Source organism: Trichosurus vulpecula, chromosome 1, assembly GCF_011100635.1.
Source record: "Trichosurus vulpecula isolate mTriVul1 chromosome 1, mTriVul1.pri, whole genome shotgun sequence".
Taxonomy (NCBI): Eukaryota; Metazoa; Chordata; class Mammalia; order Diprotodontia; family Phalangeridae; genus Trichosurus; species Trichosurus vulpecula.
Window position 1 is genome coordinate 499966381 of NC_050573.1, and position 27977 is coordinate 499994357.

Consider the following 27977-nt stretch of genomic DNA (forward strand, 5'->3'; position numbering starts at 1 on the left):
CAGGTGCTATTATTAGCCCCATTTTTAAAGATGGGGAAACGGAGGGGAAAGGTTAAGTGACTACGCCAGGGTCACACAGCTACGACACACAAAGATTCGAACTGAGGTCTTCCTGACTCTAACTCGACAGCACGTTAACGACTGCACCAGGGCGAAGCCCAGGATCAGAGAAAGGCCTCGAACAGAATTCGAACTCAGGGCTCCCTGACTCTCAAGTCCAGCACTCTCTGCACGGTGCCACGTAGCTGTCTAGGCTACAGCCATGATTCGGAGTCCCGTCTCCAAGCTACACGCACCGTGCCCTCTCCGGGCCTCAGTTTCCTCCCGTGTAAAACGAGAGGGATGGCGGACCTCGCTCTGGAGGTCGGCCAGCTCCGGAGCCCGGGGAGGGTGTAGGTGCCAAGGCACAAGGCGCAGACGGCCCGGGCCGTCCTTTCTCCTGGGAAAGAAGTGGAGGCCTCTCCCAGGCGACGGAACTCGGAACGCAGGGGGTGCCGCTGTGCGTCTGCTGCCCGAACACTACTGCCGGGAGCACACGGCGACGCGGCTGCGCATGCGGAGAGGGCGGCCCGTGGGGGGAGCTCCTCGGCGTCGGCTTCCGGCCGCCGGCATCCGGCCCTCGCTCGCAGCCTTTGCTCCGCCGTCACCGCTGGCGCTGTCGCCGCTGCTGTCCCCGCCGCCGCCGTCATGGGTATCCTGGAGAAGATCTCGGAGATCGAGAAGGAGATCGCCCGAACCCAGAAGAACAAGGGTGAGCGCCGGGCCCGGGAATCGCGGGACGCCCCGCGCCTTCCGTCCTCTCCTGACTTGGTTTCCCCATCTGGGAAATGGGCGGGACGATGCGGGAGAAGCGCGGCCGGGCGGAGGTGACCGAGCCGGTGGGGGAGGGCTGAACCCCGGACATTCCGGATTCTTGGAATGGGGGCCCGCAGAACCAGTGGGGTGCCAGGAAAAAGCCCGGCGTGATTGGCTGCCCGAGCACCTGGGTTCAGATTCCGCCTCGGTCATCCCCGTGTGCTGTGGTGGTAAAGAGGCCTGAGATCGAATCCTGGATTCGGCACTTAACACCGGTGTGACCTGGGGCGGGCATCGCTCTCTCTGGGCCTCAGTTTCCTCCCCTGTAAAATGAAGGGGTTGAATGAGATGACACCCAACGTTCGTGTGACCTTGGGCAAGTCCCTTTTCCTAGAAGCTTCAGTGTCCTCATCCGTCAGACGGAGAGAGAGAGAACTGGGCCGGATGGTGGCCCAAAGGCCCTTCGGGCTCTAAATCTGTGATCTTCTAAGGAGCCAGAGGGTAGAAATGTATGCCATCCTAGCCCATCCCCAGCTCATCAGCCAGCAGACATTTACGGGAGGCCTGCCACATGCACTGCTAGAGTGAGGAGGACTTTAGCTTGAGAAGACCAAAAACAAAAAAATCCGCATGAAACATTAGAGCTGTGGCAGCAGCCGATGATGGACCAAAGAGGACTAGTAGTCAGAACGATTCCCCCTAGGAGGAGCCGCCTGAAAGGGACCCAGAAATAGATCTGAGCCATGGGAGAAAGCACAAAGGCAGGAAGGAGTTTGACCTGTTGGAGGGAGTGGTTCTGATCAGCTTTTCCCTGTGTGGACAGTGAGGATGCCATCCCAGGCAGAGGGAAGGGAAGATGTTGAGGAGCTGTGGTACCTGAGGTTCTGTGGTTTAAGGCCGGATCATCAAAGACCTTGTAAAGAGGAGTTTAGATTTGCTGACGTAGGAGAGGAGTCTAAAAAGTTTAGCTTTGTCCTAACTGTTGGCCCGGTGTTAATAGTACTGCCTTCCTGGTCACAAAAAAAAAAAAAGGCTGGAAGGCCTGGGTCTTTAGGAAGGAGTAAATATTACCCCGAAATTATTTTGCATTGATCCACAGTAGAAGTTTAGGCTGAGGATGGAAGGGGAAGAAGAGTCCTTTGGCGTGAGTATTAGTTCTTGCTGAAAGGAAATGACCCATGAAACTGATATTTATAAAGCCTTGTAGTGGAAAGTGGAGCTGGCCTGGTGCTGTAGTTTGAGTAAAATAGAATACACTTAACAGTTGGGTCTGTTCTTTTCCTTTTCAGCTGTTTTGAATGAAACCAAAAGGTACTACTATTTGAACCTGTTATTCCCACATAGACAGTTATAGCTCCTTAATGACATTTTAGATGCTTTGTCCCTTATCTCTGTTCACTTTAAATATTCCCAGTCAGTGATTCGTGACATTCATTTATGTCTTACATGCATGTCTTTGATTACGTGGATGTTAATCCTCCGTGTCTGGTTTTGTGATATTTAGCTACCGAGTACCATCTTGGTTTGCTGAAAGCAAAACTTGCCAAGTACAGAGCACAGCTCTTGGAACCCTCCAAATCTGCCACCAGCAAAGGAGAAGGCTTCGATGTGATGAAATCTGGAGATGCCCGAGTGGCACTGATTGGCTTTCCTTCTGTGGGTAAGGTCAGTGATTGAAGTTATTTGCTTCAGACCCTCACCACCTCTTGCCTGGACCGTTGTGAAATAGCATCCTAATTGGTCACCCTGTCTCAAGTCTCCATCCTCTCTAATTCTACCTTTCCCTACCTAAGAAATTATACATTTCTTCCCTTCCTCTGCTCTGCATCTAGCCAGATTGGCTTTCTTGCTGTCTCTCTGTTTCAACAATCGGGCTAGCAGCTGTTGTGGGAGTGAAAGACCAACAGAAGCCCAACAACAAGCCTGCTACCAGCATGCTGCAAAAGCTCAGGTTCTTTTGATCTGCTTTAATAAGGAAAGCAACATTAAGGGGTTGACAAGCTTACTTTAATTCAGCATACAAATATCATTCACTTAGTTTAGGGGAAAAAACCAGCACCTTGAACTTCAGAGCAAAATACAAAGTACAAACATCGACAGACAGACCTTGTCTGATTCAAATCCCAATACATAGTTACCAGAGTTTAACAAAGTCTCAGTATCCGGGTTACAAGCTGGAGGGCTCTTAGCTACAGCTGCCCGGAAGTCTCCGCATCAGCACACCAGCACGAGTGAGAGCCCTAAACAAATTACAAATGTCAACAGACAGACCAAATACATATTCATAGTTACCAACATCTAGGTTCAGCCCGGGAGCTCATAATGTGGGCTGGCCCAGAGTCACTCGCACCACCACTGCTATGGGAAAGAACTCCAAAGAAGAGAAAGCCAACCCCTGGTTTTATATCTTTTTCAGGGTCAGGGGTGAGTCACACATGCCACTCACCCATGTGACCTAAAATCTTAACAAAGAGGCGACTTAAAACCACGTGGTCTAAGAGCCTCTGATGTCCCAAACCTATCACTCAAACTCATGTGCAAACTAGGCCCTCTGTCAGTTAGCCCCACCTGGGCCCCCCCACCTTGGTTGCCAAGTCACACCCACATAGGTTTAGCACCTAATTGGGGTTTGGGCCTGGGGCTTAGCACCTAATAAGACTCAAAGACACTTAATTAATCATTTTAAAACAGTAAGAAAGTCCCAACTCAATTGATATTACACTCTCACATGGCATCTCCATTTCCTGTCTCTCACGACACTCCATTCCTGCTTTTGTACTGACTGTCCCCATACCTGGAATCCCCCTCACCTCCACCTCTTAGATTCCCTACCTTCCTTTAAGTCTCAGGTCAAATGCCACCTTCTACATGGAGCCTTCCCTGATCCCTCTCCTCCCTTCCCTCCATTACTAGGGTATTTCTTTTTACATAGTCCATGTGTATTTATGTACATGTTGTATCCCTAGATAGAATATAAGTTCCTCGAGGACAGCATCTGTTTCATTTTTCTTTTTGTATCCGTAGATCCTGGCACACTGTGGGTGCGTAAATGCTTGTCGATTGATTGCTTAGCATGGGGCCTATTGGATTTGGTTACATAAAAGCTGAAGTGTGTTGTTTATCCATGTAGTGGATTCCTAGACTTCCAAAGCTCGACTTCAGCATCCTAGACTTTAGGGAGGCAAATGTCTAAACTGTTCAGTATACACTGTCGTCTGATTTTGTGTGCTGACAATGCCAGTCAATGCCCTTGCTTAGAATTTCATTCCTTGTTTGTTTGGTTTTTTTCCGAAAGAAATACTAGGGAAAGGTGCGATTGAAACATCTCTGAGCGCGTTGTTGCTTCCTGTCTTCTCACTCGTCAACATCTTTCAGCCTGGCATCACATCTCATTAGTCTCTGAAACTGTTCTCCACAGAGTCCCTAGCAATCTCTTTCCCTCTCTCCCCGGCCTGCAATAATCTCTTAATTAACAAATCCAGTGTTATTTTCTCATTCTTCCTCCGCATTTGACGCTGTTGGTCATCCTTTTCTCTCCCCGCTAGTCTCTTCCTTCTCGATTTTGTGACTCTTGATTTTTGTCTCTCTAGAAGTTCTCCCCCTTGCTGGATCACTGTTTATGTCATAGCCACTAACTTTGGGTTTTCCTCAAAGTTCTGGCATGAGGTTTTTACCTTTCAGTCTGCACTCTTCTTGGTTTCTTTATCATCTCCCATAGGTTCCATTATTATCTCAGTACTGATGACTCCAACATCTAAATATCGTTCTTGAGCTCCAGTTTTATCTATCTGTTGGCCATTTCTAACTCATTCTCTTCCTCTCAGAATCCACCTCTCTTCCTTGTCTTTTCTCTTTCGTTGAGAGTACCGCCTTCCTTCCAGTCACCCCATTCCAAAACCTGAGTTGTCTCTACCTTTCCCTTATCCCGTATGTATTGGGTATATACACCTATCTGCTTAGTAGCCAAATCCAAGCAATCAGTCAAGCATTTATTAAATACCTATTATGTGTCCAATGGCTCTGGGAATATGAAGATGAAAAGTGGCCATCCCTCTCCTCAAAGAGCCAGCATTCTATTGGAGGAGACAATATGTCCATACAGAAGTACCTACAAAATAAATAGAGGATAATTTGGGGAGGGAGAGTGCAAAGAGATCAGGAAAGCTTCATGTTTAAAGGAAATGAGGTTCTTAGAATCTCTGCAACATCTTGGGAATCTGTCCCATTTGCTCAATTCTCATGGCTACCACCCTAGCTTAGGTCCTTCTAACTGAGGCCAGCCCCATTATACATACCTTTGAGCCCATTCCCTCCCATATTTCCTAGTAGATTGCTTCCACTATCATCCCCTCTCTGATCTTTCCCTATCTACTTGTTCCTTTTCTGTGGCCTACAGTGTCCCCTCATCCTTAATAAATCTGCTCATTCCTACCATCCCCCTTATAGCAATCATCTTATATATCTTTTCCCTTTTTCACCCAAACTCCTTAAAAAGCCATCTGTACTCAGTGCCCCCATTTCCTCTCCTCTCACTGTGCCAAGCCTCCTGCAGTTTGCCATGTGACCTCATCACTTTTCTGAAACTTCTCTTTCCAGAATCACCAACGATCTCTTAAATGTCACATCCAGTGGTTTCTTCTCAGTCCTCATCCTTCTGACTTTGATGCACCATTCAGCACTTTTGACCACCCTCTTTTTCTGGATTCTTTCTCCTTTGGGTTTTTGAATCCCTCTTCTCTCCTGGTTCTCCTTTTACCTGTCTGATAGCTTCTTTTCAATCTCCTTTTACCTAGATCATTATCCATGTCTCACCCAAACTGGGAATAATCCAAGGATCTGTCTTGGTTCTTCTTTTTTCACTACACTCTTTCACTTGGTGACCTTGTTGGATCCCATGAGTTTAGTTATCACCGTTGCTGCGCAGGTGACTCCCAGATCTCTAGATCTATCCTAAGCCTTTTCCTCTTGTTCTAGACTGCATTGTAAATTGCCTATTAGAAATCTCAATCTGGGGGCAACTAGGTGGCACAGTGAGTAGTGCACCGGCCCTCAACTCAGGAGAATCTGAGTTCAAATATGGGCTCAGACCCTTGACACACTAGCTGTGTGACCTTGGTCAAGTCACTTAACCCCAATTGCCCTGCCTTCCCCCCTGCAAAAAAAAAGAAAAAATCTCAACCTGGTTATCCCATAGACTTCTGAAACTCAGCATGTCCAAAAGAGCTCCTCATTGCCCCCAACCCACTCCGCCTTTGAACGTGCCTATCACTGTCAAGGAGACTGCCATCCTTTCAGTCTAGTTTGTTACTCATTTTTACAACCTTGGTATCAAATGTGACTCTGTATTCCCCATACACAGTCATTGGCCAGACCTTGTTTCCACCTCTACAGTATCTCTTACACACATCCCCTTCTCTCCACCCACACAGCCACCGCCCCACTCCATCCTCCACAGGGCAACCAGAGATCTTCCTGACCCAAAGGCCTAACATTGTCACCCAGTTATAAAATCTTCTGGCCTTTGAAGCTCTCCACAACTTGTCCCCTTCCTGACTTTCTAGCCTTCTCACAAATTATTCTACAGTCCAGCTATACTGGCCTCCGAAGTGCTTCACACCAAGTGGGTTCTCTGCCGTCCCTGCCTTCGAGCTGGCTCCTTGCCTTGCCTTGGATGCTCTTTTCTCCCCTCTCCCAACTCTGTCTCTTGGAATCCTTGCTTTCCTACAATCCTTGGCCCAAGCTCCTCTTTCTACAGGAAGCCTTCCCAGATTTCCTCCCTTCCCACAGCTCCTAGTGCCCTCATTCCTAAAACTCCGTTGTATTAATTTTGTCTGTATTCTCTGTATACACGATAATAATAGCATTTATAGAGCGCTTTACAAATGTTACCTCATTCTATCCTCACAACCACCCTGGGAGTTAGGTGCTGTTACTATCCCCATTTTACAAATGAAGAAACTGAGGCAGACAGAGCAGACCCTTGGCCAGGGTCACATGGCTGGTAATACGTGTGTGTGCACACGCGAGCACACACACACTCTCTCTCCCTCTCTCTCTACCTTCCCTTCTCTCTCCCTCCCCCCCTCCCTCCCCATTTAGAATGTTAGCTTCTTTTTAAAAAATAATTTATTTACTTTTAGTTTTCAACATTCACTTCCATAAGATTTTGAATTCTAAATTTTCTCCCCCTCCCTCTTCTTCCCAAGACAGCACGCAGTCTGATACAGGCTCTACACGTATATTCATATTGAACATATTTTCACATTAGTCATGTTGTAAAGAAGAATTAGAACCAATGGGAGGAACCACGAGAAAGAAGAGACAAAAAAAGAGAGCTTCACTCTGCATTCAGACTCCATAGAGCTTTCTCTGGATGTGAATAGCATTTTCCATCATGAGTCTTTTGGAGTTGTCTTAGATCCTTGCATTGCTGAGAAGAGCCAAATCTGTCAAAGTCAGTAATCACACAACATTGCTGTTACTACGTACAATGTTCTCCTGGCTCTCACCTCACTCAGCTTTAGTTCATGTGCATCTTTCCAGTTTTCTGAAGTCATCTGCTCATCATTTCTCATGGAACAGTGGTATTCCGTTACATTCACATACTACAACTTGTTCAGCCGTAGAATGTTAGCTTCTTGGGGCAGCTAGGTGGCACCGGCCCTGAAGTCAGGAGGACCTGAGTTCAAATGCAACCTCAGACACTTGACACACTTACTAGCTGTGTGACCTTGGGCAAGTCACTTAACCCCAATTGCCCTGCCTTCCCCCTACCAAAAAAAAAAGAATGTTAGCTTCTTGAGGGCAGAAGCTCCTCCCTCACTTTTGTCTCTGAACCCCTGCTGCTCTACACAGTGCCTGTCATGTATTAGGCTTTTAATAAATCCTTGGTGATTGATTGCTGGTTGGTCTCCCTGCCTCAAGTCTATCCCTTCCAAATCTATCCTTCACACAGCTACCAAAGTGGTTTTTCCAAAACACAAGTTTAATCATGTTATCCCCTTCGCTCCTTCCCACTCAGAAAGCTCTGGTAGTTCACTGTTTCCTTGGGGGACAGCTTTTCTCATTGGCTTTTAAAGCTCTTCACAATCCAACTCCAGCATACTCTTCTACACTAATGACACTGACTCTGTTTCACATACCCTGTAGTCCAGCAAAACTAATCTCCATCCTCTGTGCATTTTCTTAGGCAGTTCTCCCATGCTTGGAATTTACTTCTTCCCTACCTCCACTTAGAATCCTTAGCTTAAGGGCAGCTAGGTGGCATAGTGGATAGAGTACCATTCCTGGAGTCCAGAAGACCCGAGTTCAAATGTGGCCTCAGACGCTTAATAGCTATGTGACCCTGGACAAGTCACTTAACCCCCATTGGCACAAAAAAGAAGAATGCTTAGCTTCCTGACAGCTCAGCTTAAGCACCACCTGCTGCATGAGGCTTTTCCTGATGGTTTAGCTGGACCTCTCCACCTCCACCTCCAATTGCCTTGTATTTACTTTGTATAATTTGCTTAAAAGTGTATCTGCTGTTTCAGCTAATTTAGGAAGGGCTGCCTAGTTTTTGTTTATGTATTCCTAGCACCTGCTACAGTTTCTGACACATAGTAGATGCTTAATAAATGCTTGTTTAATTTCCCTTTGGTCAGCCCTTTGCAGACATGAAAAATGTCTGACCAGTATCCTCATGAAAATTCCGTGTGTATGAAGTCTTGTCATCTTTCACCTTTCTCTTTTCCAGACAAAAGGCAAAATCTTTTAATCTGTTTTCATGTTTTTAACAAATCTTTATATCATCCATAGAACCTTGTGTGCAGTGGATGCTCAAAAATTGGTGAATGGCTTCTAAGGCTTTTCCAAACTCAGTTTTTTAATCACCTTTTATTATTTTTCTGAACTTTATTCATCCTTCCAACTTTGAAATTCTGTGATGCTGTTCATCTCCTTTTCTCCAGACTAAACATTTTGAGTTCCTTCAGCTCTTCCTGATAGGGCAATTTCTTGGCCCTTAAAATTTTTTAGTCTTTCCTTCCATATCTTAATTTCAATACTAAATTACTAAAATAATTTTAACTACTGTTACCTAAATTCCTTTCCAAAATATGAAGCACTGGGGTCTTTGCAGTTCTTGTCGATCTTATTGGGTCAAATGCATAGTCCAGTCACACCCTGATTCTTTTGTCAAAAGAATGTCTAGGAACATGTTGTGAAAGCTCTGGTTGTTTTTCCATAATGTAGGGAGAAAGAACTGACTTGTGGTCAGAAGATTGAAGGTTCAGTATCTCAGTTCTGCCTCTTAGAAGCCGTGTGACTTTGGACAAGTTACTTCCCTGAGCCTAAGTGTCCTCATTTACAAAATGAAGAAGTTGGAGCTATCTGTAACGTTCTTTCTAGATTTCATTCAGCTATTCTGTGCTCTCAGCCTTAAAGCTTAGCTATACTCCAGCTTCTCTCTTAACTGTGGACTCGCCAGTTTTTCTACACACTCTTAATCCATTTAGGTTTTTTTTTTGTCTGCTGTATCTTGGAGTAACAAACTCCATAAGTTTGCCTGCTGTGTGAATTAGTTTTTATTTTATTGGTCCTTAGCTTATTTCACTCAGGTACTAGAGGGTACGATATCCTAAATTTTAGGATTTGGTTAAAAAAAAGAGGCTGTGGTCACCTTGTCTATGTCATTCCTAATTTTAGTAATTTTTAGCCTGACCCTTGTCAGTCTTGCTATTTTTAGATTACTAAACCCTAATCTTTTTTTAGGCTGCCATCGTAAGGCAAACCCCTCTTTCCCTCGGTCCTTCTGATCATCTTAGTTTCATTTTTTAGTTCCATTTTATGGAACACAAAATTCAAGTGTAGATGAATCAGTTGTCTTTGCTCATGAGGGCACGATAGGGTGGTTCTTTGTTTCTTTAACTCTCTTTGATGCTCTCCTGCCATTACAATGATAAACAAAGTACTTGGGACAAAGTAAAATAATTTTACAATAGACTTTATAACTTTTTACAGTTTAAAGACATTTTTAATATGCAATATGACACTTTTGAAAACCAATGGGCTGTAATCAAAAATAGACCTGGAAAATTTTTTCTGAAATTTGGAACAATTCCACTTCTCATTATGTGAACAAATGAGCGAGCAAAGCATTTTGTACAAAGCACCATGCTGAGTGCCAGGGATAATAGAGAGAAAAGTAAACCAATCCCTTCCCTCAAGGAGCTCCCATTCTAATGGGGGGAGACAGAGCATGTGGAAGGTTTCAGCTTCCAGTCACATGGAAAGGTCCCACAGGGTGCTTAGGGCTCAGTGGCCAAGCAGTTGTAATGCTTTTTCTTTAATGTCATATCCACTGATAAAATCAGAGCAGTTTCTGGCACTGAACTATTTCACAGTTCCAAAGACTTTGGTCACAGAAACTCTCTTCTGGGTCTTTGTCATTTGTCTTTCTATTGTTTTTCTTCATCTTAAACGTGCTTTTTAAGAGCTGCAACCTTTGCACGTTTCCTTTAAGATTCATTGACTCTGATAAAATGCAGCTTCTTAAGCTGGCATTTAAGGGCCTGTACAGTCTGGCCCAGCCTGTCTTTTCAGCCTTGGTTCACGTACTTTTGCTTTTGTGTAGCGTATTTTCCCAGCTAAAATGGCCTCTTAGTTGTTCCCCAAACATGACATTCTCTCTCCCGCATTTGCATTTACACATAACATCATCTCCCATACTTGGAACGTCCTTCCTCCTCCATGTAATCTTCCTGATCGCCTAAGTGTTGGAATCACCTTGTCCTTATTTATCTGTGGCCATGTTGTGTCTCCCTAGTAGAACGTAAGCTCTTTGCGGGCAGGAACTATTTTGTCATCGTTATTCTAGTGTAACACCTTGCAAGAGCTTCATAAATATTTGTTAAATTCAATATAAAGAGAACTATGAAACAATTTTTACAGAAATAAAGGAAAACTGAAGTTGTAGTTCCATATAAATGGACTGATTGAGCTAGATATAGCAATGCATTCACTCTGCTTACTTACTGATTCATAGATGATTGAATTCCTACTAAAATACAAATAGTTCTTCTTAATAGAATTTGATAAATTAACAACAAAATGTATATGAAAGAATAATACGCTGGGGTTATGTTTTTAAATGTTTTATTGATTTTTTTTATATTACCTACATTTCCCACTTCACCCTCCCAGATTACCTTCCCTTATAATAAAGAATAAAAATTAGGTGGAAAAATAAAGTGAAACTAAACAATACATTGAAAAAGTCTGACATTATGTACAGTGTTCCACACCGTAGTTCCCTATTCCTGCTTTTCCTCTCCCTCACCAAGAAGGTGAGGTGATGCTTTTTCATATCTCTTCTTTGGGTCCAGCCTTTGCCTTTAAATTTCCCAGCATTCAGTTTTGATTATTTAGTAGATTTTCTTTCCATTTGCATTGTTGTTAGTCCATGCTTACTTCACTTTGTATCAGTCGGCATTTCTTCCCATGTTTCTCTATATTCATTGTTCCTTACAGCACAGGAATACGACTTTATTACTGCATGTACCACAGCTTTTTTAACCATTCTCCAGTTGATGGACATCTATTTTGTTTTTAGTTTTTTGCTGTTATGAAAATTGCTGCTTTAAGTATTTTATTATATATGAGTCGTTTATTACTGATCTCCTTGGGATTTACTCCTAGTAGTGGAATCTTTGGGTCAAAGAGTATGGGCCCTTTCTTAGCATAATTCTGAATTGCTTTCCAGAATGGTTAATTCATAGCTCTACCAATAGTGCATCAGTGTGCCTGACTTTGCCTTCAACAATGACTGAAATTATTTTTAAAGTGGGAGTGGGGCAAGAAAAAGGGAATTGTGATTTAAATGTTTGACTTCCACATTACAGTTTTCTTCCCTTAGAAAGTCAGAAAGTGTAATGGTAAACTTCACATGGGTATATTATCTCTCGGGGTCAACTGAGTGAAATTACAGTGTTTTATTTTCCTTTCCTTCCTTCATCCCTCTCCACCCCCCACCTCCAGTCTTTTTGCCTTTTGAGGCCGCCTGCCAATAGAGCTAGAGGGTTTGAAAGAGTGGGAGCTGAGTATTTTACCTCCTGAATGGCATGTTCTCATCTTTTCAGTCTACCTTCCTGAGCTTAATGACATCCACAGCCAGTGAAGCTGCATCCTATGAATTCACCACTCTGACGTGTATCCCAGGTGTCATTGAAGTAAGTCTGAATTCTGAGGGGAACAGAAAAAGAATGAGAGTGTGTGGGTATGTGTTTGCATTTGTTCTTTTATTGAGGCTGGGCTTAGTTGCCTCGCTCTCTGGTTTTGAGGCCTTAAAGAGTTTCTAGCAGCTTCCATGGCCTGTAGGAATACTGGAGGGGAGCTTTAGAATACTACCCCAAGAGACTACTTGCTTTCACTGCTTCTAAGGAGCTTTCACTCATTGCACTGAGGTCTGGCAGAGCAGTAAGAATACTTTGTCAGCTCACTATTTAGTCCCAGTAAAGAGGTTGTTTTTTCATTTAAAAAAATTTTTTTAATGATGCTTTAGATCTTTAGTCTGTATTGTGATCTGTCCAAATTGCTTCTTTATTTCAAGAGATAGAGGGAGCACAACGCCAGGCACATAGTAGGTGCTATGAATGTTAGCTCTCATCATCATCATTATTATTAAATCTTGAATCTCCCATGATGACATGACTGTAAAAAGATGGTAGCATGTGGGATGATCCTTAGATGAGTGTAAAATGGAACTAGGGAGTTCCTGTCCCAAATTGAAAGCTTTGAAACACTTTTCTTTTTATGCCAATACAGGCATAGCTTTTCAAAGATAGTCTTTAAGTAAAGTACTTCTCAGCCTAGGATTGGGTTTGGTAGGGTTTGGTTCTTGAAATAGCAACACAGAATTTTAAAAGCTTCCATTTTGCACTCTCTGAACCTGCAGAAACATTTTAGGAAATCTACATGGACTCTTCTCTACTTAAATGTTGTTTAGGCCTGTGTTTGATTTAAGACTTAAGGAGTTGTTAGTTCATATTAAGGAAAGCTTTTTCAGGAGGCAGTCAGCAGAGCATCCCACAGCCCCTTACCTCTTTCATTCTTCTGCCCTAGTACAAAGGAGCCAATATTCAACTCTTAGATCTTCCTGGAATCATTGAAGGTGCTGCCCAAGGTAGGAAAATTGATTTGGTTTTTATTCATAACCAGGAGCATAGAAAAGGCAGAGAAGGGGAACAGAAGTGCTTGGGCCAGGTTCTTCCTCACAGTGTCTTTGGAGGGCAGGAAATTGATGAGATTGCCATGCGCTGCCTCTATTTCTCCATTCATATTGTTCTCCAAAGTTGGGTAGTAGTTATGACGTGAGACTGAAATGTTGGAAATTCATTGGTGGTGTAAGGAAATTTGGACCAGATAATGGAGGTGCAGCTCTGAGGATAGTCCTTCATTTAGAGTTATTGATGGGGGAATGTGGAAGAGGGCCGGAGAAGGAAGAGAATTGGGAACTCAAAATTTTAATAAATGATTGTTAGAAAAACTATTGTACATGTAATTGGGAGATGTTTAACAAAATTAGTAAAAATAATTTTAAAAAGGAGAAAAGAACTGTAGTCCATTTAAGCTTGATGGTCCTTGTGTGTGCACTAAGCTGTCACTAACTCTGGCTTCCAGACTAGCCGGGATATCTCTCTCCCCCTTTTACCCTCCACTTTCTGAGTTCACCAGAAAGAGGTCCACCTATGGCTTTTAATTTCTGATGTTCTGATCGAAACCCCTTCCCCAGCCGTTACTGTTGGTGAGCCTCAATATACCTTGAAAGTCTCTTTCAACTCTGAGATTCTCTTATTCTCTGAATGTGTCCCTAGAACAGCTGTGTAGATCAGAGGCGTCAAACTTGTCTCCAGCCCGCAAAACTTCTGAGTGTGGTCCAAATCAGATTGAAATATAGTTGGGGAATGTTTGACATAATGTTCATTTGTGGTCTTGAGGTGGTGTGCCTGTGCAGAGATCCACTAATGTAAGTGATAAAAGTGGCAAGATTGTTGGACCATCTCTAACACCTTCCTTTAGGAAGAGGGATGAACATAATTCCCTGTTCTGTTTCTCCCAGGGAAAGGCAGAGGCCGACAGGTGATTGCTGTGGCTAGGACAGCTGATGTTGTCATCATGATGCTGGATGCCACCAAGGGAGAAGTCCAGAGGTTAGTGTGTGGAGGGAGGGCATGGATTGAGTCTGGGTCAGAATTACTCTGCTGGAAAGCAGCTTGGCACCAAAGAATGCTGCTGCAGCCTGCCTGCGCCTGGTTATCCGATGAGTAGTTCTCTAACTCTTAGTAGCGGTTGTCCTGCATGTAGCCCCTCAGGAAAGTCTGGCCAGAAGAGTCTTCCCTTCTGTAGAAGGGTTGGAATCTCAGCCAGAGAGTTAGCTCTCAGTTATCCCTTGGTAACTCATCTTTCCACTTGGATTGAATTAATGACATAATCATACAGGAGTGGGAACTGAGTCAGATCGAGCCAGTATGTGCCTCTGGTATCAAGCTCTCAGGAGTGAAGCATTGTTTACAGCAGCAGAGTAGAAGGAGAGTTTGGAGAGGGTGTTGTTGTAGGAAGCCCTGGCCAAGGAGCTTGGAATGAGAACTCTCTTGAATTTCTACCAGGGCACAGTGAGCTTGGCCTGGGGCCTTCATTCACTCTCTACAGAGAGTTGGCCAGCATGGCCAAGCTGTTGCCTGAAGACTGGCAGAAACCAGGCCTCAGATAACAGTTCCATTGATTCCCTATCCCTCTGGGCTACAGGTGTTTGCATTTGAGGTTGCATGTGTTGGCCAGAGATTCCAGCTTCACCCACAGCCACTAAATTGGTCTGTTTTCCTGGCTTTTAGCTGCCAAGGACCAACTTTGATCTCCCTTGGAAAAGAAAGTCACTTTTTTTACTTGAATTTCATCCTCTTTTAAATAGGGAAGAGGGGGATGCTAATATTTTAATGGAACAGCCCTTTGTCCCCCTAAGTACAAAACCTGTATTTGAACACATTGTGCTTTAACTGCTGGTATTTGTTTGAACTTAGTCTTTATTGTCTATACTTAAATGTACCTGTTGTCTCATGTTACAATGTGAGCTTTTTAAGAGTTGGAATTGTTTCAGTCTTCTATTTGTATACCCAGCACTTAGCACAGTGCCTGGCACCGTGTAGGTAACCTGCTTAACACATGTTTGTTGATTGATTGATCTGTGTAATATAGGAAGGTCACAGTGGTGGAATTCTCTTCAGATGTATAGAAGGGACTTTCATTGCTGGAGCCTGAACTCCAGCTACGAGTCATTGTGATTGTTGTATCTGTGCAGGTCCCTATTGGAAAAGGAATTGGAATCTGTGGGGATCCGGCTCAACAAGCACAGACCCAATATCTACTTCAAGGTGAGAACTCTGGGCCTAATTAGAGTTTGTTTGCACCGGCTGAGAGAGAATAGAAGTCCTTCCCAGAATGGTCTCTGTATTTAAACACATCTTCCTTTTTCTCTCCTCAACCCCCAGCCAAAGAAAGGTGGTGGGATCTCCTTCAATTCAACGGTCACACTGAGCCAGTGCTCTGAAAAGCTGGTGCAGCTCATCCTACATGAGTACAGTATCCTTTCCCCAAAGGACCCAAGAAATGGGGCCCCCTTAAACCTTGGCTGCTCTGACTGAGGTAGAAGGCAGTTTCAGAAGTGCTTTCTGGGGCCTAGAGATAGGAATTGACAGCCAGGAGCCAGACCGATGACTGCTTGACCACCCTATCCTGAATGTTGAGTGCTATTCTTAGAAAGCACACTATATTGGTCAGAATCAGTAACTTATTTGTAAGGGAGAATCCCTGGGTTTTTTAAAGCACCTTTTATATAGGGGGTCCCAAAAGTCTTAGTGCAATTTAAAACTTTTGTAGGCTTAAAGCTGCTTCAAGACTTTTGGGATATTCTGCATGTGCTTATTTTATTTATTAAAGCATTTGCCATAAGCATAGGGTTTCCCAACTAAAGCTCGTAATCTGGTAAATTCCCATTGCTTCCCATATTTGTGGAGTGCTAGGTTCAATTCTGGGTACCGCATGTTGACTTGGACAGTAAAGTATAGCCAGAGGATAGACCAAATTGGTGGGATCATTTGGATGAACTTGGGATGGGACGTGTATTTTGGCAAAGAGAAGACATTTATGTGAAAGAAGGATTAGGTTTATTCTCTTTTTCCAGGGGGGTGATATAGGTGGAAGTAAGAGGGAGGCAGGCTTCAAGGTAAGAATAAGTTAGAGAACTTTGTGATGGTTAGGGCCGCCCACCAACATCTTGACCTCCTTGTCGCTGAAAGCCTTCGAGGTAATGTTGACAATAGGAGAACAGAAGAAAAGGTTGGAGAAGGACGCTGTTTGTTGTGTTGTTCATTGAGACTTAGGCCAAAGAACTCGCAACTGGAACTCTAGTTAGATCCTTTGTTGGAGGCGGGTTCCTCCCTGGGTAGGCCTGAATGTCCATCTGGTTAGGCTAGATGACTTCCCAGCCCCTTTCCAATTCTGTGATTCTTTTATTTGGGTTTGAGAGCATATTCGTTGACCTTAACTTTGACCCCCTCAGAAATCTTCAATGCGGAAGTTCTCTTCCGAGAAGACTGTTCGCCAGATGAGTTTATTGATGTGATTGTTGGCAACCGCGTGTACATGCCCTGCTTGTATGTAAGTGGTACCTGGATTCCAGGTGGAGGCTTTCACACTGAGCCCGGAGGGTGAAGACAAGATCTGAGGGATCCCATTGTCTTCAGTAAACACCGGCCCTTAGATACATGCTTTTGTCTTGTTCATTTCTTGGTATTTCATAGCAATGGACAGTACAGTACTACCAGCTGTTTCCTTGTTAAAAAATGGCTCCTAGGAAAAGACAAGGAAGTTGAGGCTTGCTTTCCTTTTCACTGAAGCATCCAGCATCTTGTTTGTTTTGTTTGGTCACAACACAAGTAGGAGTTTTAAAGTTTAAAATCAGATCACTAAACTAAGCGCTTCTTTCTTTTAGAGGCATCGGGGAGTCTTAGTCCCATTAGGCTCTTTATTCAGGTGCTGATGTGCTTTTTAGGATGTAGAACTCTGCAGTGTTCTTTTAGAGGCAGGTAGGTGACACGGTACATAGAGGGCTGGGCCTGGAGTCTGGAAGACCTGAATTCAAATCCAGCCTCAGATGCTTACTAGCTGTGTGACCCTGGGCAAGTCACTTAACCTGTTTGCCTCAGTTTCCTCATCTGTGACGTCGGGATAATAATAGCACTTACTTTCTAGGGTTTTCGTGGGGATCAGATGAGATTAGATAGATAGATATAGGTACCTCTAATCTATTTTTTTAAGTGCTCAGCCAAGTAGGTGCTTTATAAAAGTTTATTCCCTTCCTTTAGTACTGGGGTAAGTTAGAAAATGAGCAGTTGGCCAGGAATGAGTTAAAGATGATTTGTATTTGAATGGATTTGTTTTTCCTAAAGACCCCTCTTTCCCTACCTCTTTTCCCTTTCCCTTTTGGAATCAGGTTTATAACAAAATTGATCAGATCTCAATGGAGGAAGTTGATCGCCTGGCACGAAAGCCCAACAGCGTTGTCATTAGGTAAGACCCCAGAGATCATGCCCCTGCCTCTGGCAGCCATTTTCTTGTGACATTTGTTTTGTAATGAGAAAGTAAAGCCCCACTTACATGGAGGTCAGACTTCTTGACAATCATAATCCTGGAAGTAAGCAAAAAAGGCCATGAGAGATGGGGTAAGAAATAGTTATTCTAACATCCATGCAGTTTACATTAGAGGAAACCCACCTTCAGGCTACCCTTGAGACAATTAGGTATAAAATAAACTGTTCAAGGATAATAGCGTCTCCCTCACACTCTGGAACTAGTGTAATGACATACATTGTCTACTCGTTCAAGCTCTGTTAATTGTGGCACTGATTAAAATCTCCTCTGCTGTTTCTTGACTTTCCCATACTGTTCGTCCTCATCTCCCCCTCCCCCTCCTATTGCCTCCCATCCCCGGGACAGATGAGTAAAATACAAGCCCTGGATTTCTGCTTCTGAGAAGGCCTTAACATCTTTATGTTCCCATTTCATCTATCCCAACTGTAAAGTAACTACTCACAAAGCACTGATCTGGCGGGGTGTGGCTACACATGTGTGTGGTTTGTCTTTGTAGCTGTGGAATGAAGCTCAACCTGGACTTCTTGCTGGAGATGCTTTGGGAATACTTGGCCCTGACGTGTATTTACACCAAAAAAAGAGGACGTAAGTTCAGGACCAGGCCTTCTCTTTCCTGGACAGGCATCATGGTGTGCCTATAGCTACTTAGAAATATGTAATGCTAAAACCACTCTCCTGCCCTTCCCCGGGTGAAAAGTTACATTTTCTTTTGAACCAGTAAACTTTATGTATTTCTTCAGGTTATTCTTATTTCTTTTTTTTCGAGGAGGACTGGGGTGGGGGTAGGGCAGGTGTCCCTTACTTAGGAGAGATGTTTCCTTTCTTAGGTCAGCTCTCATAATAATCCTACCCTATTGCTACTACTAGGACAGCTAGATGGCTTAACGAGAGAGAGTGTTGGGCTTGGAGTCAGGAAGACCTCACACACTTACTAGTGAGGTGACCCTGGGCAAGTCACTTAACCTCTGTTTGCCTTAATCCCCTGGAGGAGGAAATAGCAAGCCACTCCAGTATTTTTGTCAAGAAAACTCCATAGACTGCACTGTCAGGCTGTGGTCTCTGGGGTCTTGAAGAGGTAGACATGACTGACCAACTGAACAACAACAGCATTGCCACTACTAAAAAAAATAATTCAGAGAATTCATCCTGCTCGGGTTGAGGAGTAGTAATGTTACTTTTATATAGGAAGGACAGCACAATTCAGACCACACCTAGACCAGGTTTCCTTCTGTGACACTTACATCCCTTCCCACCTTAAACCGAGAGTCACAGACCATGGAATCTACAAGAATTTTAACTTCCTGGCTCATCAGGTTTTCTCTTCATGGTCTTTGGCTGTATTCTGAAGGCCAGAGTTACCCTGTCAGCCTCAGGGACTATAATGCTGCATTTTTGAATATTTGCCATAGACTCGGATCCTAATAGGCAGGAGAAGATAGGACTTCCCAGATTTGGACTTGGCAGCTTCTCAGTGCCTGCTGTGTAAACACAAATGTCTTAAGAGTTTTATTTTTCCTGTCATATTCAGTCTACAATAGTAAATGTTTGAGATGGCAAGAGCAGTAGAATGGAATCTCTGACTTTATTTCCTCCCTCCTTGTTTCCTTTCTCACTATCAAGGTTGTTGCAAATATTCCAGAAATGTATTCGTTAGGGGAGAGGGGAACCACCAAATGATATGCAAGTAACATTAAATCTGAACTTTAAAGAGTTGTAGTTGGGATGTAATGATTTTGTGTGTGTGTGTGTGTGTGTGTGTACATACATATACATAAACATATACATGCACATGTATGTATGTGTGTATGCATATCTGTATGTGTGTGTTTACATACGTATACACACACATACAGACACACGCACACAAAATATGCTGATGAGGTCACCAAGTGAGAGGCTATAGGGAGAACAGACAAGAACTTAAGGCAGAACCTTAAGATGTACCTGCTGTTGGAGAGCCGGATATGGGGGATGATCCAGCAAAGAGACCAAGGAGGAGTGGTCAGATAGGTAGATGGAGATTCCAAAAAGAGCAGTGGCATGTAAATCCAGAGGAAGAGAATATCCAGGAGAGGGTGGAGAGGTATCAAATACTGTAGAGAAATTGAGAAAGGTAAGGACTGAGAAAAGACCATTGGATTCAGCATTTAAGAGATCGTTGATAACTTTGGGGAAAGCAATTTCAGTTGAGTATGAGGTCAGAAGCCCAATTGCAAAGGATTTAGCCCCAAGTGAAAGGAGAATTAGAGGCAAGCACAATGGTAACAGAAGCAACAGCCTTTTCGGTAATTTTAATTGAGAAAGCGAGGATAGATGTAGGATAGGGATGGAAGGAGAGGTAGAAAAGGCTAAGGAAGTTGTGTTTGGATGTTAAGGTGGTGCTCACAAAGTGAATAGTAACAGCTCTGGAACAGAAAAGACCCTGGGAACAGTTTGCCACAGAGCTTGCCCAGGGAAGAAGCTGTGAGCAAGAAGAGCAAAGAACCGAGGATCTGATTTCCAAAAAGTTCAAAGAGCAGAGAGAATTTAATAGTGTCCTGCATAGAGTGTTTAACATTTGCATTTCTGCCATGCTATCAAGTGGAGGCTGGTCTTTCTCCTAGAAGAAAAAAGAGCTTCAAAGAATGCCTGTCCACTCCTTGAGGAAAATGACTTACTCCTTTAAAAAGTGGGGTGGAGAAAAGGGTGTCAGTGTGAAAACAGAAGAAGGAGGATCTGAAAGGCAGAGGGTATCCTGCCTGTGTCGGGAGTTTAGAGGGTGGGGAAATGTGACACATGGGAGAAGGAATCTTAGAAGGATTATTTAAATAGGAAGCCTCTTTTGAAGGGAAAGAACTTACCTTCTAAGGAGGAAGCAGCTGATTGTCTTCCAAGGAATAATGTTAAGGATTCTCAAGTCCTGTGTCAGGAAGACAAAGTGGTGGTGGTCCCTGCTGGGTGGTACTGAGACAATCATTTGTTAACCTGTTAACAATAATCCGCTGCCTTCCTTCAGCTTATTTGAGGACAAGGAACCTAGACTCCCCAGATTTGTCAAACTAGATGACTACTGTATGCTATACACTACTATAGTAATTCATGTGGGCATAAATCATACTGCCAAAAGGAATCTAAAAGGCATTGCTGAAGATTTATTGAATCTTGAACAAGACACTGGAGATCTTAGGGCCATAGCTGTTGTTTTCGTAGTTGCTGCCATAAGAGAGTTAGGGTTTCAGAAGAGAAGGCAGATACAGGAAGTGAAGCATTTGATTAAGGCGACATCAGAGAAGAGGATTGGGATTTCTGGGAAGTAGTTTAAATAAATAGCACTTCTTAAATGGTGGGTTGCCAGTGGAAAAAGTTTGAGGCCTTGGTTTAAAATATAGGAATGACAGGCTTCTGACCAGGAATATAGTGTCCCTGATAAGTCCTGGTAAGACTATATTTGCTTATAGTTTTGCAAATTTAATCAAAAAGGTTTTAAACCAAGAAAAGAAGGAGAAAACTGCCTTCCTACATTTAAAAGCTAGATACTATAGAGCAGAGGCATCAAACTCGAGGTGTGCAGCCTGTGAACTCTGCAGTGCAGCCTGAAGTAGATCAAAATGTAATTTGGAAATGTTTAACAAAATAAATAAAAATACAATGCAGCATAGATAATGTTAATTCATAGGTTTCTAAGTATCCAGCGTCAGGGATCTGTCTCTATTGGTGCTGTAGAGAGTAGCTACAATGTAGAAAGAAGTAGCAGTAGCAACACCAAGGCATTCAGTGGAGACAAAAAACCAAGGAAGGGGTAAGTCATAACAACTGTAGCCTCAGATGTCTATATCACTATGTTCAAAGTATATGTTACACCTGAAGTGAACTAGGATACTGACACAAGGAGGCATGTATAACCTCATACGGTCTTAATGAGACTTAATAGGATGAGACCTGTCACTGTGATATGACTCTGGAACGGTATACGGATGTTCATATGTTATTCAGAAGGAACAGGTTAGGTAAAATTAAGAGTGGAGTAGTACTATGTATTAAGAAAATATATTCATGTGAAGAGATCTAAGAACCCGAGCAGAGAATTGAGATGGAGACTCACATTTGGGCAAAGATTAGTGGAGGGGCCAGACAAGTGATATTGTCCTCAGAATGTACCACAGACTGCCCTGATGAAGGGAGGAAATGGGCAAGAGAACGCAGAGGCTGTGTTCAAAGATCTACTGTAAATAGGGGACTAGGGGTCATCTCAAGTTTTCTCTCTACCAAAAGAGGAGCAGCTAATAAATCCTTCATTTGCCTTAATTATAATTTCATCCTTCAGAAGGTAAGAGAGCCAGCAGGAAATTTCTTTTTTGGATCTCATGCTTACTAACAAGAAGCGACTTGTAGCTGGAATAGAAATGAAGGGAACTTTGGAGGTGAGGAGAGGAAATAGTAAGGATTCTACCTTAGAATTTATGCTAAAGAAGGAGAGAAAATCCAGGCACAGTCTTACATAAACCCTGAATAGGAGACCAGATTTGAAAGGATTCAAAGAGGAGATAGTCATGATCCCATAGCCTGAAATTCTACAAGGAAGGTCATCTTGTGAAAGATGGGAAGTGCTCAAGAATGAAATTCCAAAGACTAAAAAATAGTTTGTGAAGAAAAAGGGAATTATCTAAAGAGGCTGATATGGATGCACATGCAGCTTATCAACTAGCTTTTATTTTTGAGAAACATATAGAAAACTAGGATTCTAATCCTAACACTGGCTGTGTGACTGTGGACAAGTCACTTAACCTCTCTGGGTCACAGTTCGTCATCTCAAAAATGGGGATGATAATATCTATAGTGCTTACCCCACTTAGTAAGGTTTAAATAATTGGATATGGGTAAAGTGCTTTGTTTACTTTAAAGAGCCACTTAAGTGTCTATTACCATTATGATAATGGATGCAAGGACAGGTAGCAGAGGATGGATACAAAAAGGTGGCATGGGCCTGTTAGAGTAGTGTCATGTCTACATTATGCTGTAGGCATAGGTTACTTGGATAGTAACAAAATGTTTGCGTAAGCCCTCTCATGTTACTCTTGTGGACAGAATGGAGAGGAGTGGGCTCAAGGGTAGTGGGTCCACTCAGGATAGACCTAGAACCCGTTGAATGGCGAGACCCACAGAAGAATCTTTAGTGGTTCGATGTCAGAGTCTACAGTGACATTTAATAGAAATAAATATACACGGAGACGGTCTGAAACTTAGGAAAATCTGGGTTCAAGTCCTGCCCGTGCACATCCTAGCTGTATAAGCCTAGGCTGGTCACTCCTATCTCTCTGCTCCCAGGAAATTCCGTAAGACCAGAAGCTGTAGGACAGCTGCCAGTCTGCACTGGGAGAGGGAATTTCCTCACTGAAAATTCCCTCCTCCATTTGTATTACCAGTCTAGACCAGCACTTCTTAAACTGTGGGTCGTGACCCCTGTTTAAGAAGTGCTGAAGGGATCACTAGTGGAGAAAGTTTAAGAAGCCCTATTCTAGACCAAACACCTTAAACTTCAGTTCAAAAAGTCGAATTTACAAGTTTAAAAGATGGAGGAGGCATGATGGAATGACAATTCATCTTCAGAAGGTCTGGGGGGTTTAGTGCATTTCAGGCTCTCTGGGGTCCACAGTATGACAGGACAGCCAGGAAAGCCAGGGCCACCTCAGGCAACAGTAATGGCCACAATGTCCAGGACTGGCATGGAGACAATCGTGCTGGACTCTGCCCTGCTCTGGCCACCTCTGGAAGATTGTGTTCAAGACACATGCTGATATACTGGGGAGTTCCACAAAACAGGTTCCAGGATGGTGAAGGCCTCAGTGTCATGTCATTTGAAATTTAATTGAAGAAAGTTGATGGTGGATAAGAGAAGACTTAGGGAGGACACAAGATATATCTTGAAGTTTTGTAGGACTTTGATGGTTGTCTGTTTCTTTGACATTTTTCAAGTATAACTGGACAGGATGGCATAAGCGTGAACTGGTTTTAAAAAAAAAAGGTCTGCTCTTGAAAAACTGAGGGCTTTTAACTCTCTTTTACCTTGTCTCTCCTATTCCTTCTGCAGAAAGACCAGATTTTACAGAGGCCATTATTCTCCGGAAAGGAGCTTCTGTAGAGCACGTGGTAAGTAAAGGAAGGGAAATGATTATTTAATATCCGATCAGATTGCCAGGGAACTCTCCAGTCAGAATTGTTTTCAGGCAGTGACTCAGCTCTCACACATGGCACTCTTTCTCTTCTGGCCCATGGACTTCCTTTGCACTAACCTACGTCATGGTTGTCTTATCTACTACTCTGCTCCTGGGCCAGAACACATGACTAAGTTTTTGTAATGTGGCAGGTGAAATCTGAAATAACTGAGGCAATAAAGGTTCAATCTTCTGAACATATCTTTTTATTAAGCAGTGCGTGCCAGTTGCATAACAGATTGGGATCAGGCCTCCTAAAGTTAGCACTGGACCTCAAATACAGGGAGATACAGATTTTTATGCGTTAAAAGGAAACAGTTAACAGAATATGAGATGAAGTAATCTAATTTTAAATTGGAGGAAAAATTAGGGACTTTACAAGTTGGAAGGGGGAAAACAAATAGGTGTAATTCCCTGAAATCAGAAAAAAGAGGGGTCCCACTTCCCCCAAGTGTCTGTATTCCATCAAAGGAAAAAGGAAACAGTAACTGTTGACCAGTATGGGGCCAGTTTTCAGATAAGACATATATGGGTTGCTTAAGATATATAATGGTGAGAAAACTTCTTGCATCCTCAGGTTTGACTGGGTTACTGGTCAGCATAACCTAGGTCCTTAGTTAAGGGTCTCAAAGCAACAGGTAGAAGTGGCCCAGCCTTATGTGGGGCTAGATTTAAATAGTGCTCTAAAGCTTTCTCACAATTCACATAATTGAATAGTTTTTTTCACAAGACAGAAATTGGACTAGACCCATAATTAAGTGGAAAGGGAACTGAGCTAAATCCAAAATTGAGGCACAAGATGGAGTCCGTTTGGTTCACACAGTTCTCACAGTTCCCTCAGTTAACATCTTCATCCTTGGCCAGGTTTCTTGCCTCCCTTTCTGCTCCGTAACGCTCATAGCAAGGCAGGGAACTTCCTTGTTGACTTGCCTCTTTCAATCACTTCATCAGACAGCTCAGTCTTTAATAAGACTTTGTCCCAAAGTCCCTCGCTTTGAGTTTTTCAAATCTTTCTTTGAAACTTCAGTGTGTATATCCCAGTAAAGCAAAGCCACAAACTATTACCTGGGCACTGATGAGTGAGTGGCAATGTGTGGCTTCTTGCCATCCACCCCCACCCTTGGTCTCCACTTGTGTCATGGAATTGGGGCTATATTTTTAATAGTGCTCTGATATTGGGAGGATTTATTTACTCTTTGGTTTTGTTTTTTTTTTTTTTTACCTAGAATGCAGAGACAAATATGTTTTTTTAAGATTTTATGTAATGAAGATGTGTTTCCATGGTAAATGAAGAAACAAATTTCTGTGCCCCCAAAGCATTTGAGGCAGTGGGCTGCTTTTACATTTTGACTCTTGGGAGCCATTACATAGAAAATGTGTCCAGGATTGTCCTTTTGGAGCTTTCTTTTGGCCTTGACTGAAACTTGCAGAAGAAACCCCAGAGGTTTCAGTAGGATAAATAGGTTGAGCTGTTTCTGGTAACAAAAGGTTTTCACCCAGCTAACTGCAGAAATGGAGTGTGGGGTAGCACGGCAGTTTTCTTATAGAGAATTCGGGGTTCTTCATGTCTGTATATCTGTTGTTTTCAAAACATCCATGTGAGATAGAGACAGGGAAGGGCTATTAGGTGAAATGAGTCCCCAGGGTCATGTGAGGAATGGGAGAAATGGCTGTGGAATCTGGAAACCCTGATTTACCCCAGAGTCATCCATTGAACTGATAGTTACTGAGTATCTGTAAGGCGCCTGTGTATAAGAGCCAGAGAAATGGAAAGCATGATGCCTACTTCACCAAGTTTGTAATTGGTTAAAGAGATAAAGCATGCCTACATACATACATGCCTACATACATACATACATGCACACATGTTAAATCACAAGACCGTGGTGTTAAATGATATAAGGTACCTCAGGACTATGGGGCAAATCAACAGTCCAGAAAAAAGGGAGTATGTAGTTCAAGGAAGGCTTGTCTGTCGTCAGAGAAGCCTTCATAAAGAAGTTTGGACTTCATCTAGATGTCAGCAGGTGTTTATCTCTTTTGTGGGTGACATGTTTGAGAATGGTGTTGGGGTTCTTCCCCTCCTCTGTCATCTCATAAATTGAGACTCCTCATATTCTTAGGAGATGGGACTGCTGGGTCTCCATGTTAAACCATTTTGGGATCTGGTGCAAATTTCTACCCTTTGAGTTGTTCCCTGTTGTTTCTGGGCTGCCTCTTGTGCCAAGTGTTCTGAAAGGCCAGTGGACCACTCTGTTGTGGGGTGAAGAACAGCCAGATCTATGCAGAAAATTCCAATAACAAGCAACAAATAATGGCAAATGTGGGACTGCATAAGATAGATGGCCTTTGGAGTCTTTTGCCACTATAATGTACTGTTAATGTATTTTTGTTTAATGGGAAGATCTTTCATGTCCATTAATAGGCCCATGTAACCTGCTTAAGTCACATGGAAGCCTAAGTCACATGAGCCTGGGTCATGAGGGTTGCAGAAAAAGAGAGAGAGAGAGTGTGTGTGTGTGTGTGTGTGTGTGTGTGTGTGTGTACTGGGAGGTTAGCATTTTGCTTTGGGGCTCACTCATGGGAAGAGTGTTCTTGTGATGTAGCCAGATGAGACTCTGAGTAGCCGTTAAGGAGCCGCCCGGCGGATGTATTGCTTTTGGTCAGACGGTTGGAAGCCCTGTCTGTTGGTCTTTGCTGTCTGTATTTGCCCTGTTTATATAATTTCTGCTTGTAATTTCTGTTTGTGTTTTCTCTGAAGTTCAGGGTGCTGACTGTGTGTGTGTGTGTGTGTGTACATGCACACACATGCATATATATACATACACACATGCACATATATAAACATATACACATATACCTGAACTAAGTGAATGATATACATGTTTGATTAAAGTAAGATTGTTGACCCCTTTTAAGTTGCCTTCCTTTAGAAAAGCAGATCAAAGAACCTGTGCTAATAGCCCTCCCGTGTGCTGGTGTTATTGGTCTTACACCCTCACAACAGCTTCAAGTAACATTGTTATTACACGTATTGATCCTTACTTTTAAGAGGTTGAAAAAGCGGTGTACTAGGTTTCACTCTCCCCCTTGTAAGAAATACCATCTCCTGAGCACCAGCCATGAAGGAGAATAGTAGAATTGTGGAATTATTAGATGTAGATCTTCGGCTGGGAACATGCTACAGTCTAAACCCTTTTCTCTTCCCTTAGTGCCACCGGATTCACCGAACGCTCGCCAGCCAGTTTAAATATGCTTTAGTGTGGGTAAGTCCTCCAGTCCTTCTGACTTAAGAATTCTGTCTTCCCTCTTTCTCCTCAGGAATTCAGACTACTTAATGTTTCCATCTTCCTTCCTGTCTTCAAGGGAACCAGCACAAAATACAGTCCTCAGAGAGTGGGATTGACACATACGATGGAGCATGAGGATGTCATCCAGATAGTCAAGAAGTAATGGTTCCTGCTGCTGATCATCAGTGCCTGACCCCACCCTAATCCCTAGAGTGGCATCTGGTTGACTGTTATCATCTACAAGCCAAAAAAGGAGGGGGGAAAAGGGGGGGTGGGTGGGGAGGGGGGAGAGTATGCCCAAGAAGGAAAACCTAGAAGAACCCCAGAGTCACATACGTATGCTTCCATGAAGCTTGTTCAATACTCATAGGATGAGAAAAGACTGACAAGGAGCCTGTGTGGGCCTGAGGGATTTGCACATTATGGGCATCTTGCTCACATGGGGGTGGTGGTACTAAACTAGGGGATCTGGAGCCTGTAACCGGAAATCAGAACTGACCCTCCTTCCTCCCCCTCCCCCCTCTGCTTAGGCCCCCACAGGCTGTTGACCATCCTGCTAAAGTGGGCTTGTCACCTGGCCAGCAACTTGCTTAGGCCACTGGCTACATGTGTACAAGCAGCTTTCTCTTGGCGGGGAGGAGGGGTGCTAAGAATTGTGTTGGAATCTGTGTCCTTGCCATTAGGGCCTCAGTGCATCTCTCTTTCATGGATGGACTGGTAGGAGAATGGTTAGGAGAGTCTTAGTGTGATGTACTGAGGCTTTTCCCCTCCTGCCATCCCTGCAGTGGGATTACTTGTCTCTTAGGAGACATGACTCCCAGCTCTTTATGTTATACTACTTCTGCCCTGTGAACCCTTCCCTCTCCTTTCTGAGCCCCCTCCTACTGCATCAGGCATCCTGAAAGACCCCCAGCCCGCCCTGTGACTGGAGGGGTGAAGAGCAGAAATCACACCTCACCAATGACAAATAAACAAATAAAGACTCTCCCTCTATTTCCCTTTTTAGGTCTGTTGGAAA

At 43.4% G+C, this 27977-nt stretch overlaps 1 protein-coding gene across 1 annotated transcript; it reads left to right on the forward strand.

Moving 5' to 3' along the window:
• The first annotated feature begins 577 nt into the window (after positions 1 to 577).
• DRG2 (developmentally regulated GTP binding protein 2) lies at positions 578 to 27977 on the forward strand. The gene is made up of 13 exons (XM_036742334.1): positions 578 to 751; positions 2300 to 2460; positions 11913 to 12002; positions 12895 to 12955; positions 13892 to 13982; positions 15128 to 15200; positions 15318 to 15408; positions 16388 to 16485; positions 17321 to 17397; positions 17975 to 18063; positions 23546 to 23604; positions 26882 to 26935; positions 27036 to 27977. The coding sequence occupies exons 1-13, from the start codon at positions 688 to 690 to the stop codon at positions 27120 to 27122; spliced, it is 1095 nt and encodes a 364-aa protein (XP_036598229.1). The 5' UTR covers positions 578 to 687; the 3' UTR covers positions 27123 to 27977.

Excerpts from the sequence above, each read along its gene's own strand:
- DRG2 (XM_036742334.1), top strand. The coding sequence starts at position 688 with ATGGGTATCCTGGAGAAGATCTCGGAGATCGAGAAGGAGATCGCCCGA. Across the intron at positions 12,003-12,894 it reads GTATCCCAGGTGTCATTGAA|TACAAAGGAGCCAATATTCA; the intron begins GTAAGTCTGAAT and ends CTTCTGCCCTAG. Across the intron at positions 12,956-13,891 it reads CATTGAAGGTGCTGCCCAAG|GGAAAGGCAGAGGCCGACAG; the intron begins GTAGGAAAATTG and ends TGTTTCTCCCAG.